Source organism: Labrus mixtus, chromosome 5 (assembly GCF_963584025.1).
Source record: "Labrus mixtus chromosome 5, fLabMix1.1, whole genome shotgun sequence".
Taxonomy (NCBI): Eukaryota; Metazoa; Chordata; class Actinopteri; order Labriformes; family Labridae; genus Labrus; species Labrus mixtus.
The window spans coordinates 14,572,822-14,588,344 of record NC_083616.1 but is presented as its reverse complement, the minus strand read 5'-3'; the positions used below and the strand labels follow the sequence as shown (position 1 = coordinate 14,588,344).

At 40.9% G+C, this 15,523-nt stretch overlaps 1 protein-coding gene across 2 annotated transcripts in view; it reads left to right on the top strand.

The window, feature by feature from the left end:
* Positions 1-14,666, top strand: part of LOC132974145 (GDNF family receptor alpha-2-like) — a 44,697-nt gene extending 30,031 nt beyond the window's left edge. For both annotated transcript variants that reach the window (XM_061037990.1, XM_061037989.1), the window contains exons 5-8: positions 4,690-4,802; positions 5,716-5,856; positions 8,783-8,925; positions 13,428-14,666. In XM_061037990.1, the coding sequence (XP_060893973.1) occupies positions 4,690-4,802; positions 5,716-5,856; positions 8,783-8,925; positions 13,428-13,565 (535 nt within the window). In that variant the 3' untranslated portion in view covers positions 13,566-14,666. The remainder of the gene's footprint in view (positions 1-4,689; positions 4,803-5,715; positions 5,857-8,782; positions 8,926-13,427) is intronic.
* The last annotated feature ends 857 nt before the right edge of the window (positions 14,667-15,523 follow it).

Below are 15,523 nucleotides of genomic sequence, written 5' to 3'. Positions count from 1 at the left end.
CAGTGGAGGCTGCCGTGACAATCAGCTCATACGACAGTGACAACACAACTTTAATGAGAGAGGAGAAGAGTGGAGAGATAAGGTCAGTGGAGCACAAAAGAAAGGAGGAGAAAAAGGAGACAATGTTGAGAGAAACATCTTTTGTTTCTTTCATTTGCTTCTTGTAATTTCCATTTTGTTGGCAGCTATTGTGTCATGGTTATTGTTGCTTTCTGAGATATGGTTTCTAAAGCCTCTCCAGGCTGAAGACTGGGGGAATGATAAGTGATAAGAGTGAAGAGCGGTAATTTCACATTTAACAGAAATTATCAGCCATAGAAGAACTCATATTTGCAGAAGGAGCGGGGAGGGGATAGCTCTAAACCAGATAGGACTCTCAATAGACTGTTGTTTTTTAATGTAGAGAAGAAGCTATATTAGAGGACTCTGCAGTCTGATAGCTGTTTTTCTTCCCAGCCCTCCTCCTTCATGAGGAAATGGTTTCCAAGACTGACACTCATCTGATTTGAGTCACATTGTTTGTCACGGGCATCAAGTGATAGATATAAGAATCCATATAAAAAACCATTAGTTTTCTATTACTGCCAAGCTGGATGGACAGGCACTCAGCGCTCAGCCGAATAACTGTGTTTAAAGTGTCAGGTTGGTTGAAAGAAGTCTACCTCAGTGGGGGCTCCCCTGCCACTTCCCTGGGGGCTGAGTGGCTGAAATGACCATAAAACTCTGTTGAGCTAGACAGCCTGTAATTTCAGCAGCGAGTGGCGCTTTGCTGAGGTATAATGGAAAGCCGTGGAAGCCATGAAATTTGCAGCATCCCGGTGTTGGAACACCATTGTCTGAACACTCAGGACACCTCTCTAAACTTTAAATTACTGTTTTTAAGCCGTCATTGTCTGAAAGAGCTCTGCATCTCAAAGAAACACACTGCTTGTACGCTTTCTTTAATCTTTAGGGCTCTTTGCCTTCCCTACAGAAATCTGACATCCACAGTCTTTGTTAGCAAAAGAACCTTTGCTCATGAAAATAGAAAAATGAAAAATGCGGGTCCACAGGTTGCTCTATACCGGCAGAATAGAGTTGTTCTCTCTCCCCACTGTTTGTTGTGTCTTTTTTTATCATGCGTGCTGTGATTGTGGGTACAAGTGGCTTCTTTGAGGGAACAGGAATGGATGAGAGAAGGCTTTGAGTGAGGAGGACAGGTGCAGAAAGGGATGGATTTGTGTACGTGTTGTTATTTCTTCTGAGATTTAACTTTTTGTAATGTGTATCGTCATTTCTGATTTTGTGTGTGTGTGTGTATGTGTGTGTGTGTGTGTGTGTGTGCATGCGTGTGTGTGTGTATGTGGGTGCGTGTTTGTGTGTGTCAGTGTGTGTGTGTGCATCCACATGAGTCTTTCCATGTGCAGAAATTGCTAGAGCACCCATACGTCCAGTTTTCTGAAGCGTGGCTGTAGATGTGATGTTAGCAGCATGTCACATCAAGAGGCTCTCCGGGTGATTTGATAGGAGGGCGGATGGAGATAGAGTAATGAAGTGAGTCTGAGTAGGGTTAGCTGCTGGAGGCCTGAGCCCATCACACAACACTGACTGCATCTATGCTGTGGTGAAAGACATGCACACGCGCACACACACACACACACACACACACACACACACACACACACACACACACACACACACACACACACACACACACACACACACACACACACACACACACACACACACACACACATATAGACAGGCAGGCAGACAGAGGGATTGTAACCTCATCACCCCATATTCCCCCTTCAGCTAAATCTGCTTGTCTGCGCCCTTCTTATTCTCAGAGTTGAGATGGAGCATAACAGTAAGCACAACTCACTGCAACAAAATAAGGACTCTGTTTCTTGCACATTGTGTTATGGTTGCCTGAACCCCTCACTCATAGTTTCCTGGATGCAAGTGTCCCTCCCGCTGAAAACAACATATTCACTGTTTGCAGATAAGCATGCAGGTAGAGCCTCTGTTTCATTACAATGCATCTCATCGAATCCAATTACTCCAGAATGTCATGAAAAAGGCCCAAAATGATGAATAAGTGATCAAGTGTCACCACTGTAGAATGTATGATAAGTGATATAGCTGCCATGCATATTTAAAGAAGAGGCAGTATGTAAATGTGTGTGACATTAATATTCTACCTGTTTAGGCTGCTGTTGCATGCAGCGGTGTGCAGCATCAGCACTTTGTTGTTTTTTTAATATGAATCTCTTCATCAATGCATCAGTGCATCAATGCTGTAGATGCATTTGTCAGAGTTTCTCATTAACTATAATATAATTCAGCAGGTATATAAATAAGCAATGAGTTAACAAATCCCTTCCATGTTTAATTCTAAGTGATATGTGAATCTGAAATGACACAATGAAATTGTTAATTGAAACTGTTATTTGGTTGAAAAAAAGGAGCAACTGTGATTATAATTGCATCATTGTATCACATTTGGTCACATTTCCTTAAACTTGTTTACTCAGGGTTTACAGCAAAAGAATGAGCATAAACTGAGCAGACAACACAAGTATGGTAATTTAATAACCTGGATAGCAAATACTGCTATACTGACCTTTGTGTAGCTACAGTATGTTGTTACACTTGCATCCATACCCAGTGCTGGACTGGGAAGAATATTTGGTCCTGGCATTTTTGGCTCATACTAGCCCCTTACAACTGGTCATACACGACATGACATTAGTCCCCCTAACCATTACCAAGCTGAGAAGTTAGTGCCAAAGACACATATAGCAATGTGTTTTCACTCTGTTTTCACTGACTCCCTTGTGGTCAGAGGTGACTTTGGAGAACACAAGATTTCTCAAGTAGAAGTTCATACAAAGTAAGCAATTACAAAAAAAGTACAAATGACATGCATTTGTTAATAAATTAACTTTTCAATGGGCTACAGTAAATTTACTGCAACAATGGAGATAATGAAAATGTTACATTTAATGATATCAGAAATAGCAAGTCCTATTTTTAGATTTGGTGGTATTTATATTTGTACTCCAGTGCATCTCAGAGGTACTGTACTTTTTAGGATTAGCTTATTTCTTTTAATTCAGGAACACATGCAAACCCTTAAATATCTAGAGCCAAAATATGCATTACACATATTGCAGCTTTGATATAAGCATAGTAAAATATACTCACAGAAAACATGTCAAACAACTTTTGCAACCATCCCGTTGCATGTGTTGTAGAAAGAAGAGCAACAGATTTAACCTCAAACAGCTTTTTCATACTTGAAGAGAACCTTCAGCCTAATAATGTTTGTTATATTATGATAGAACTTACTCACTGCTGGTTAGATGAATGTTAGCTTGCTCACACGGTTTGTTGATATGGCCTCACTCCCCTCTTATTCACATGTAGCCTATACCTCTGTTTTCCTGTCACACACCTGCTGCTCCTGTTTTCTCTCTGGCAGTGCCACACACCTCTCTTACTCCTCCACTTAGTTTGAATCAAAGCTAAGAACACAGACTAAAAACAGCCAGCCTGAGACTGACCAACTGTGAAAAAGAAAACCTGTGTTTTTAGCACACACACATTTACACATCATATATGGGAGCAAGGCAAGTTGTTTCACAATGTTTTCTTTTTGTAACCTTTTCAGGATAATGAAAAAGTGTATTTTGACAACCTTTTAGCAAATTCCTTACTGTGACAGTGATTAACAGTGGAGGCTATCCGAGCAGTTAATTGTTGTTTATCAGGCATTAAGTGGCCCAAGTATTAGCAACCAACTACAGACCAGCCAAAAACAGATCCAGTTAACCGCCTTAACTAGAACTGTCTCTATGTTTGTGTTTGTAAGTGTGTGTGTGTGTGTGTGTGTGTGTGTGTGTGTGTGTGTGTGTGTGTGTGTGTGTGTGTGTGTGTGTGTGTGTGTGTGTGTGTGTGTTTTTGTGTTTGTGTGTGGGACTAAACACTAAACAGCCTGAGGGACATAACAGTACCTTTGAACTTAAGGCTGCAAAAAGTGGTCACACTAGGTCAGAGTAAATGAGTCATGGCTGGCAGAGAAAGAGAGAGAGAGAGAGAGGGAGAAATATGCAGTGGATTGTGATTCACTTAGTGGGCAGTTGTGATGTGAACAGTACAGACAGAGCAACTTTGCACACGCTACTCCCAATAAACCTACTTAAGTGGATTAGCAATGCCACCCTGGGGCCCTCCACTGACTTAAAGCTCTTATCACAAACACACACCGAAACCAAACCTACTATTTTTATAAGTTCTCCTTGGTTTGTGGGGAAAGCGACTTTGGGAGACAAAATAGATGTCCAGTTTAAATATGGAATTAACAGCCAAAAGAGTCATATCATATCTTTCTCATCCTAACACAAATGCACGGCCGCTGGCTCCCTGTTGCATGCTGTAAATGTAGTAAATAGCTTGTTGGCTCAAAGGGACTAGTGAGACCAGCTTGCTATTCCTGCCACCTGTTGTAATGGCCGGGAAACAGATGTTGAATATACTTTCCCAGTTTGATGTTGGTCACAATTGGCAGCTTCTGTAGGGGAGCAATGGTGTCAAAAATTTGTCCATGTGCTTTGAATTTGTGAATGTGTATATACGGTCATCTGTCATATGCCTGTGACTAACTCTCTCCCTCTTTTTGTACTGTGCTTCATGTTTGCTGTGCAGGTCGAGGCTGGCTGACTACATGGTGAACTGCTGGATGACTCCACACACAGTGAGCACCTGTCCCAACCAAGACAATCACCAGGCCTGCCTGGCCTCCTACGCAAGGCTCATAGGTCAGTACAGCACAGGGCTGGTGTAGTTGAGAGAAAAAGGTCTGCATTTAGCTCCAAATTCCACAAAAATGTTCTCATTTTCCAGCTTCATGGTGAGATAAAGACTGATAGTTATAGACAGTGTGATGTCAGCCTACTCTACCGTACAATTTATCAGTTGGAGCTGGCAGAGGAGTGAGACTTTTTCCCTCCTGGCCTCAAATCTCCCTGAGCACACTGGACATCAGTTCACTACTAGAAGTAATTAGGGAGTTGTGAGCAGGGTCGCTTACTTAATTAAAACACATCTGTTTGCTCATGGTAAATGTTGTTTAAACAAGTTGTTTGAACTAGCAGTGGAATATTTTTCAATCCAAGAGCTTCACAGAATGTCAACTGAAATGCAAATTTTCACGAAATAACCTTTTTTTTTTCCAGTATAGTGGTTACTGAAGTGTCCATATTTCAGTATCAGTCACTGCTTCCTCACCGTGTGTCATAAATCGAGCAGTATGAAGTGATAATATGCCACGGTGCTTCCGGGATTTCTCTGGAAAATGCTGCACAAAGTGCATCTAACGCCTCTGACTCCAGCTGAAAGCATTGCCACACAGAGACATTTGAAAAGTAAAATGTTTTTGTAGAGCAGTGCTATATTCACACAGCACACACACTTCATAAAGCACCTACTTTGCAAAATATTCATAACATAATGGCCTCTTTACATCGAAAATAAAGCATTACAGAACGCTTCACCTTGCCATAAACTCAAATAGTGCAAACCCATTCCCATGACTAACATCTTTGTTGTCCGTTTTATATACTATTCTATAAATGTGGTCCATTATTGTCCATTAGTGACCCATAACCGTTTGTCCTAATGTGTGTATGCTTATGCTTATGCTTGTGCCTGTGTTCGTGTATGTCCTCACAGGGACAGAAATGACTCCTAACTACGTGGACAGCAGCTTCTCTAACTGGACCATCTCCCCGTGGTGCACCTGTAAGGGCAGTGGAAACCAAGAGGAGGAGTGTTTGAACTTCCTGCACCTCTTCACCGACAACACTTGCCTAAGTGAGCAATCCTGACACACAAGGATACTCTGCATGCTTCCGTAACAGATAGGGCTCCAACAGTCATGTAATATTAATAAGGGCTCAGGCGTGTGATGTGGTAGTTACTCTTACTACTGCCATGTAAGAGCAGAGTGAGCCATGAACTTCGACTGAATGCAACTTTAATGATTTCGTGTCAGTTTCTGTTTTCCAATGTCCTAGAGCTCCCCAGTGAGATGACTATGTATGTGTTGTTGTTGAGAAGAGGATGATAGTGGTCAACAAGGCTGAAAGATTTTTTTTCGGGGAATGGACTTCAGAAATAAGGCCAGAAGAATAAGGTGAAAATATAGAATAATGGATGGATGTATAACAAATGAATACATGCATAAACATTCATAATATCCAAATGAAAACTTGGCTGCTACATAGTTTGATACAACTTATCCATGTACACTCTTTCGCCTGCTGATTTAGCCTGAATTAAATTGTCTTAGTGTCTCAGAAACTAGTCATTTCTTATCACTTCTCATCCCTCCTTTGGGCGAGATCTGCCCAGACTTTAATACAAAAGAAACCATTTGCATGTCATTTCCACATTCAATCTGAAAAAGTTAAAGGGCTTATCCCTTGTGGGAGAAAAATGTCATGAAGGAACAGATCTAACCCAAATGAAATAATAAGAGAAACCATAATACACATCATCTACACATCTCATGCATAACACACAAGGTGCAGCATGACAGAGTGGTTACCTCAAACATCCTCTGGATTTTTCCCACTGAAGAGCAAAATACAGCGAGAGCCTTCCTTGCTGTGGCAGAGCGAGCAGTGTCATCAGTGCTACAAGACACCATTGCCTTTAACATGTTCCATTGTGTGCGTAATGCTTTCAGACCATTTCAATAGATTGCTGGGGTACCATTTTAGCTGAGTGTGCAGGATGAGGGATGAAGCTGGGAGCTGAGGAGGCGTCTTGAAAAATAACGCAAAATGCAGCATCTCCACTCTGCAGTCAAAGGGAACAAGCGATAAACTTCCTCACACTAAAGCAAAGGATATACACAAATACACACCCACCATACAGAACAATGCATACATATATTTCTAAACAAATTATCTTACAGCTCCCATATGACCCCCATAAATCCCCCAATCTCACCCTTATCGTTCTCTTTTTATTGTTTTTGTTTCTGCAAAGTAAATGTTTTTTTCATTTATTGACAAACCAAAACTGTTTATTTTCAACTGAAAACTAGTCAAACATCTATTACCCAAACTCTACTAACAAGAACGAAGAGAAGAATCTTTTCAAAACCCTGATTCCTTTTCTCCCTCTGCTCCTCTTGTTCTCTCCTCCTGTATCTCTACTCCATCTGTCCCTGCAGGTAAGCTATGACTAGGGGTTATAGGAAAACGTATCCAGAGTCATTAAAAAATTGAATTGCTATTGGCAATGAGCTTAATCACTCAGTGGAACATTTGGGCGCAGTAAAACATCCAGCGTGGAGGCCTTCAAGCCAACTGCTTTGATTTATGACTATTCCCCGATCTTACAGCATCTGCTGGGGCAGAGCTAGCGATAGCCGACCCCGACAAACAGATGCGTAACATTACATGTCTCAGCAGTACTTCAGTAGCTCTTCACTGCTAGCATTAGAGTTGTTAGGCTTCACTGGAGAGCTCTTTTCCTCTCTGTGCTTTTATTTTCCAGCAGCAGCCCAAATTACCGGTGTTTAAGAGCATGAGGAACATGAAGGCTGCTTTTGTGCGTGTAAAGTGTGCAGGTGTATGTGTGCCTGCTGTACAGTATGTGTACTTTGCGTGGGTGTGTGCAGCACTGTTTAGGACGACTGAGGATGTGACAGACAAATCTATGGGGCCATGCATCAGAAGGGCTAAAGACCATGTATGTGTGTCCATACAATTATGCATGTGTGCAACACAAGTGTCCAATTTATCTTTTGTGTGGTTGGGGGGGGGAATGCTATTTATCTTTTCTTTGGGAATGTTTTGAATTTGATCAGTCACACAAATCTATTCAAAGTCATCCCTGCGTTGTGACCTTATAATGGAGGTGGTTGCCAAGCAATTACATGCCTTGCCTTCTCTCTGGCTGAACAAAGAGAAACAAGCCCAGTGTTTTAAATGGATGAGCGGTGAAAAGGTACTCAGCCCCGATTTTACCATATCTGGCTGGAAAGCTGACTGAACAAGGATTTATCACATTTTTGCAGACTCGCGCATGCACTCAGACACAGACATTACCCACGTTTACTGGGAATGTGCAGGCGGCTACACAAGCATTCGCATGCATGCACAGACTGTCTTCTGTTAGAGCTGATTGATTTGCTTCTTTTAAAAGATTCCATTTCTTGAGTGTGGAACTGCCGGAAAACAACTTGGCGTTCATCAACTCGAGTGAAGACATTATGCCACTATTTGGTCAGCTCTGTGCAACTGGAGAGCATCTGTTGCAACTGAAAAGAGTTTTTATAATGAGCTGAGGACATGAACCCAAGTTGTTTGTGTTTGATAAATGTGTTCATTTTGTCTCAGCTGGATTCCTTATTGGAAGATAATTACTGGACACAAAAAAAACATGTCAGGCATTTAAAAGTAAGTCAGAGATGTTGTATTAAACATACGGCAGTTTTGGTGTTTTGTAAGATTTTTGTAAAATCCACCCCGTGAAAGTCAAACCTCCGATTGCTGTCTTTGATTAATTTGACGAACAACTCTCAAGCTTACTGACGAAGCAAAGAGACTGGCTCTCTGTGCTCCTTTTACTCCTTCCTTCCTTCCCTCCGCCCTCCCTTTCTCCCTCGGTTGCCAAAGATTGGGCAGGGGACCAAGAAGTTGACTTAGAGCTGTCTGTCTGCTAGCTGGCTTCTTGCTGGGATCGCAGTAAAAAAACAAATGGCTTTATATTTCTGTCCCTGCAGGAAATGCCATCCAGGTCTTCGGTTATGGGATAGACAACATGCAGAACAAAAATGTGTCTGTCCTGGGGTCCTCAGTGGCGACGAAGACTGAGTCGGATTGGTCAGCAGGCACCTCAGAACCTCCCTTTGTCACCATCCCAAAGGTAATGAGTTTGCATTGATTGTTTCATACCTTGTGTGCAAAATGAAATGCAGACTCATTATTTGCAGTCTGCTTGTTAATCACTTTGGTTTAATGAATCATAGGTATTAATCCTGGAGTTTATTATATCATAGGTCACACCATTGTGATACATGTATGCAGAAAGGCTTTTTCACATTGATTCAGCCCAAATATATCCATAAATATTCAGCAGGTTCCAGCAACTTCTTTGCATATATTATTTAAAATGGACCTATTACAAGAAGAGCGCACAAAACCACTTCCCCACTATGCTTCAGTGAAAGGAGGATTTTGTACAGAGGCGAAATAACGAAGCCAAACACGCTGCACCATTCACAGTCACATCATATTCAATCTTTATGCTTGTTAAAGCAATTGGCACATCAGAACAGACGCTTTATGATAAGACCCATGCTACACCCAAGATGATGACATTTGGTTGAAATATTATATTTCTCTCCCCTACAATGAAATAGTGAAATAAATGGGAGGTGGGGGTTTTAATCTGGATTAGAGGTCCTAAAATACTGGCCCAGGGCCTGTTCTCTGCTGAATGCAGTCTACTCTGAAGACTGCAGTCGACTAGGCTCCAACCTAGTTCACTGTCTGTAACAGTAAAACATACAACTCTGCTATGCTGCAAAAATGCATGTGCTTTTTTATTTTAAAAATAGGAATGTTTATTTTCTCCTCCAATGAAATGTGAAAACGACTAAAAGCAGTTAAACACTCCCCATCTCTCTGCCTCTTTTGAACATGTCTGAAATATTTCACTGCACTTTGGGCCAGAACGAGTGGGGTTTTTTTCTATTCTTTTTTTTATCTAGCTGTTGAGTTTGATTACTTTTCACTATGAAATATTGTTGTGCTTTAGATGTATTTTAGATGTGCATTGCAGCCTTTGGTGTACGACTAATGATGTTTTTCACCTCTGAAGGAGACCTAGTTACCAAGCTTTGCTGTATTAAATTGTACTTTGTTAAAACCTTCTGCCCACCAATACTGCCTCTGTCGATGTTAGTATTTATGACATTTTTCTGTGACAGGTATATACAAAATCCAAGTAGCATGCAGTGTTTATGAATGCAAATTTGCATGCTGAATGAATGGCTTCCATTAAGATGTCTACTTTTGAGTAATTCCAGGGGCTTTCACGGCCATTTAATGGCCACACTGCAGCCGAAACATGCAGCATTGTCCTTTTATGCAGAACCCCTCATTGTTGTGATGACAGCAAATTAAAACCTTAAAAAATGTGGCAACAAGGAGAATTAATGGACAAGAAGCACTGATAACAATAACAGTGTGTATGTTTTGGAAAGGTGTTGGAGAGAACGAGCGAGAGAGCGAGGGAATGGATCATGGAATCTCTTCTGTGTGTGGACGTCAGTATTGATGCACTGCTCTGCGCCTGTCTCGCTGCAGCGTGGTGTTTAATTTATTGTAAAAATGGTAATTAGGAAACAATAAGACGTGTGATTACTCAAGCAGGAAGTTTATAATTAGAGAGGGAGCTGGTAGGGACATTTTGGGTGGCCCTGCGTTCTCAGACAACTACGGCTGGCAATTAAAACTTGTCAAACTTCCATGGCAGATAAATTGGGGGAGTGTTGTTTTGGTATGAGTCCTCTTGGCAACAGATTGACTGTCCAAGCTGTAAATCTCATGATGGTCAGTTTGGGCCCTGCAGAATCACACCAACACGTGCATGCACATATGTTGACAGATTGTCTACGAAGGATGATGGGTGACCATGACCCCTTAGTATAATAACCTGATATGAAGAACAGTTAAAGAACAGTTGTGTCTTAACCAGCTCTCATCAGTTAAACAGCTTTTGTGTACTGTATAGACATATTCAGCTCATTTAGATGCTTAATTATTCTAAATGTCATTGCCAGTGGTTGTGGGTTTTATTCTATACTCAGTGTGTAAACATGTGGGCTGAAGCTTAGTCCTCTGAGCCCTGTAGTCAGACTGGTAGCCATCAGAAGTCAGGCTCTTTTTACATGGAGAATTTTCCTATAATAAAAATGTTCTATAGGAATTGATGTAGACAATTTTAATTCCAAAGTAGGGCTGCAGCAATCGATAACTTCATTAATCAAGTATTTTCATAACTAAGTATTATAAGGATTATTCCAATGGTTTATTGAGGAATCACTTCAAATTTCTGTGTATTTATTTATATTCTAAACTGTTAATAGTGTGCTGTTCTGGTCTCCCCCATTAAACATATTTAAATTTCAATGAACCCCTGGTTAAACAAATGTTAAAAAAATATTAATTCTTAACTTCTAATGAATAAGCCTCAGTGTAAAACTTTAAGTTGCATCTATTCACTATATCAAAGGGTTGCTGACTCAGACAGCTGCAGTCAAGCTTTACCAAATATACTTAGTCGTTTGATGTATTGGTTTGTTTTAGGCTCACTTGTTTTTTGGGGTCTGACAATGGTAATCCTGGTTTCCTTTTTAATTACGTCACTCAAAAGGTTCTTGTGCAAAGGATTCTTAAAGTTCAACAGTTTATTTTGTAGCATATCGAGTTTCATTTCCATTGTTATATAAAACAAACACTGTGTGAGACCTCTTTCCTCAATCAGCATAATCATTGGGAAACTAGTGTTGCCTGTGTTCCCATGTAACACTGTTGTGTGTTGATTTTCAGCTCAACTGGATGCAATTGATTATGGACAGAAACTACGTAACTCAGGGTTAATCAATAACTATAGCCTTGGGAAAGTCATCCCTACTGCACTGTAAATTTGACAATAACCTGATTGATAATGAAAATATTTGACATGCTCTGTATTCCGTCAGGCTACATGCGAGTGTGTGTCTGTCTCATGTGTCTATGTCTGTTTGAGTGTGTGTGTGTGTGTGTGTGTGTGTGTGTGTGTGTGTGTGTGTGTGTGTGTGTGTGTGTGTGTGTGTGTGTGTGTGTGTGTGTGTGTGTGTGAGAGAGAGAGAGAGAGAGTATGTGTACCTTCTCACAAGTCTGTATGTGTGGATATTGGCTGCAACCAGAGATCTGGACTCATGTCAACAGGCTGCTACCACACATCACTGCCCTTGCTAATTAATTGGCTTTTAGTTGCGGGTGTGTTTGGTGCATTGTCAAGCTACCCATTGCTTTCCCCCTCATTTTTTTGGCATCTGTCATTTAACCATTTCCTTGTACCATTTAGAGCATAAATGCTCACATCCAGGTACTGATATAACTGCAGCCATTTGGTTCCTTCCTTTCTCTACCACGCTCTTGTGTCCCTCCCTTTCCAAGAAAAAATATTCCTCTCCTGTGTAATTTACACCATTTTCTTGTTTCATTATATATTTTTATCTTTCTCGGTTATATGTTTACTTGTTCTGTTGGAAGATGTGGTGCTGGTAGATAACATCTTAGTAGGTGTTTTTTTTCTGTGTACAGGGAAATGGACCAAAGTGCAATCTCTGCAAAGGTTAGATTGGTAAAGATGAGTTGAGGGGATGGTGGAGGGGGAGGTGGGAGAGGAGGAGGGGAGAGTGTTTCATGTTTCTTATGATGTTCTTATGTATTGCTGTGCAGGACTGAAAATGGTGCCTCTGCAAATTGAGCGAGACTACTTTAACTTGGAGGCAAATGGTTCTGCTTTGTGTTACAAGAATCAGAGGAAATTGAAAAAGTATTCAAAATGCTAACAATTTTATGGGAAAGCATATAATAAGGCCATTGTGGTTGGATATGACAGAGGAAGTCTGGAGGCCAAAGAGTTTAATATCTGGACTGATGTGTTCCCATTGATGTATGCCGTATTGGGAACATTAAGGAAAACTGTGTGTATTTACTGTTGAATATCATACATACATATGATTCTTTCTGTTCTTCATAAGCATACACATTGTAATGTGTTAAAAAGCACAGTCAAACTTACTACAAGAGGTCTTGGGAGTGTTTTGTTCTCCTTCACTTGCTTTAATTTATGCCTTATGAAATATTGAGAGAAAACCACAGCTGCTGCTGGCTTCTGTAGTGTGCATTTGGCTTGGTAGCATGTTTTTCTTGTAAATAAAGTCTGTAATGATAGCTTTAAAAACTGTTTAGAGACTTGCTGGCACAACCTTAAAGGGTTGCAGAAAAAAGAAAAAGTCATCACAAGAAGCTTTCCTTTGTTGCCAACTTGTTTAAGAAGCAGAGAGCATACAGAGCAGCAGGGGCTTGAATTATACTTCACATATCAAAACATTTGGTGGATCAAACACTTAATGTTAGTGCCAAAGTGTCTCTGCCATGGATACATGCAATTTTTTTCACTCTTGTTCTGACTTTTTGACTCCTGATTTCTCTTGTTCTCCTCAAGCTCTGATCCTGTCTTGCCTCATCTCCCTCCTTTACTCATCAAATGCCAGCAGAAGAAAGCAGCACGAGTGAATGAGTCATGTCTAACCTTTACACATCTCTCTCTCTCTCTCTCGCCCACTGTGTGTCCCTCTCTCTGTCCAGTATCCTGAACCGAGAGACGGTGGCCTGGGCGAGACCCAGGGCCTGCCAGAGGATCACTCCGCTTGTCTGTGTGCCAGCGTCTGGGCTCTGCTTCTCGGCCTGACTTTGGCTCTGGTCCTGGCCCAGCATGCCTTATAGAAGCGCCAGGAGAAGAAAAAAAGAGGTCATCCACCCACAAGCCGATCCCAAAAGCAGAAGGTGTTATGTCTGAGACAGATATTAAGAAGACTGACTCTCTGGGCAGTTGACATTAAAGGCATTTGCAAAAGAGAGAAAAAAATAAAACAAAGGAAAAGGAAAAAGGTGGAAAAATACTTGTGAAATGTGAATTTGTTGTTCATTTTGTGTAAGTTAGGGCGGACCACAACTGTGATGAATCACAGCTTTGAAAAAGGACCCTTGCTTTGAGAGGCCATGAGGACCACATTTTGGACCACAACTTCACCTCTGATTGAGAACCAAACAATATGGAGGACTGAAGCTGTTCATGTCAGGGACTTCAGCACTTTTCTCACCGACGGAGGGAGAGAGAGAATGAACAACGTAATTAAATGAAGACAGCGTTGACAGGATTGAAATTGTTGCAGAGAGAACAGGACTGAGGGAAAGGTAAATGTGGTAGAGAGAAAGTGAAAAGAGACATATTTCTGCTATCACTCACACTTTTTTTTTTGTCTTGAATATTTTCTCGACTCAATCTTCTCTTGGATGAATTTACAGCACATTTAGGGGTCCGAGATGGGGGGGGGGAGGGGGGGGGGTGATGGTTATGTTCTTTCTGTTCAACCCAAGTGTAAACTCTAAACTGTAAAGCCTACTCAGTGTTCTAAGTGTTGGTATAGTATCCGTGACCATAATCAATCTACCGTACAGCTCTTTCATTTGGGTACTATAGTAAGCTCCTGTTAGCAGGTGGAGAAAAGAACTAAAGAAATTACAAGTTCATGGTTCTTTGGTCATTTGAGATGTTGTTGTTGACATCTGTGGATCAACGTCCACCTGCACATGTGTATATTTCTGTCTGTATGTACTGTATATAACTCTGTTTTCTTTCATTTAAACCAAAAGATATCATCAGTACCTTTAATGGACTTTACTGTACACTAAGATGGCTCTGTACTGGTACTAATGGAAGGCCTTCATTATCTGCGTTTATATTATTTGTCTATAAAGGTTTGATCACAAAGAATGTATACAGGGATGAGATTAAACAAGCTCAAACTGCTTGGAAAGCCATAACCTTTCTCTGTGTGTGTGTGTGTGTGTGTGTGTGTGGGGTGTGTGTGTGTGTGTGTGTGTGTGTGTGTGTGTGTGGGGTGTGTGTGTGTGTGTGTGTGTGTGTGTGTGTGTGTGTGTGTGTGTGTGTGTGTGTGTGTGTGTGTGTGTGTGTGTGTCAATCATACTGTGTCTGGTCAGTTATTACAATGTTCGTGAGTCTGTGTTTACATGCAGGATAAAAAATAGCTAATAAGGAGAATCTTAAATTGTGAGAGCGGGAGTTGCTTGTGTCCCCTTGGAGAGCACGGGTTATGATGCATAGTGTAATTAACTGCAAGGCTTTTACAGAGGGCTTGTTGTGACCCAGACTTTAAGCACTACTGTTCCTCTTTTCATTGAATATTTCAAAGGACCAAAACTTTAGGAGTGCACAAATGTTCTTCATTCACATATAAATATTACGATTTCTATTTTCCAGAAACTATATTGGACAAATATGAGACAGGACTAACTTGTCCTGTAAGAAGTCAGATTTTGTCCAATGTTTGCAAAAAAGCAACCTTTAAGTATATTTATTAAATAGTTACTGGAAAATTTACATCATGCTATTTCCAGCGTCTTATGAAGCTGGCTTGGGATGAAGACTGGAAAAAGAGGAGAACAGCTTGCATGTCTCCATCTAAAAGTAACTTGAAATAACCTCAAAGCACCTGAAAATCTCACTAATGAACATCTAGTATCTTTGTTAATTTTTTGTATTTTGACCAAGAGGAAATATAAACATTAAACATTGTGATTTCAGGAGGGGCAGAGTGCAGGCATAACTTTTGGTCAGAGCTCGTGCTTCAGAAAGCAGCTGCAGGCTTCATATTTAGCGT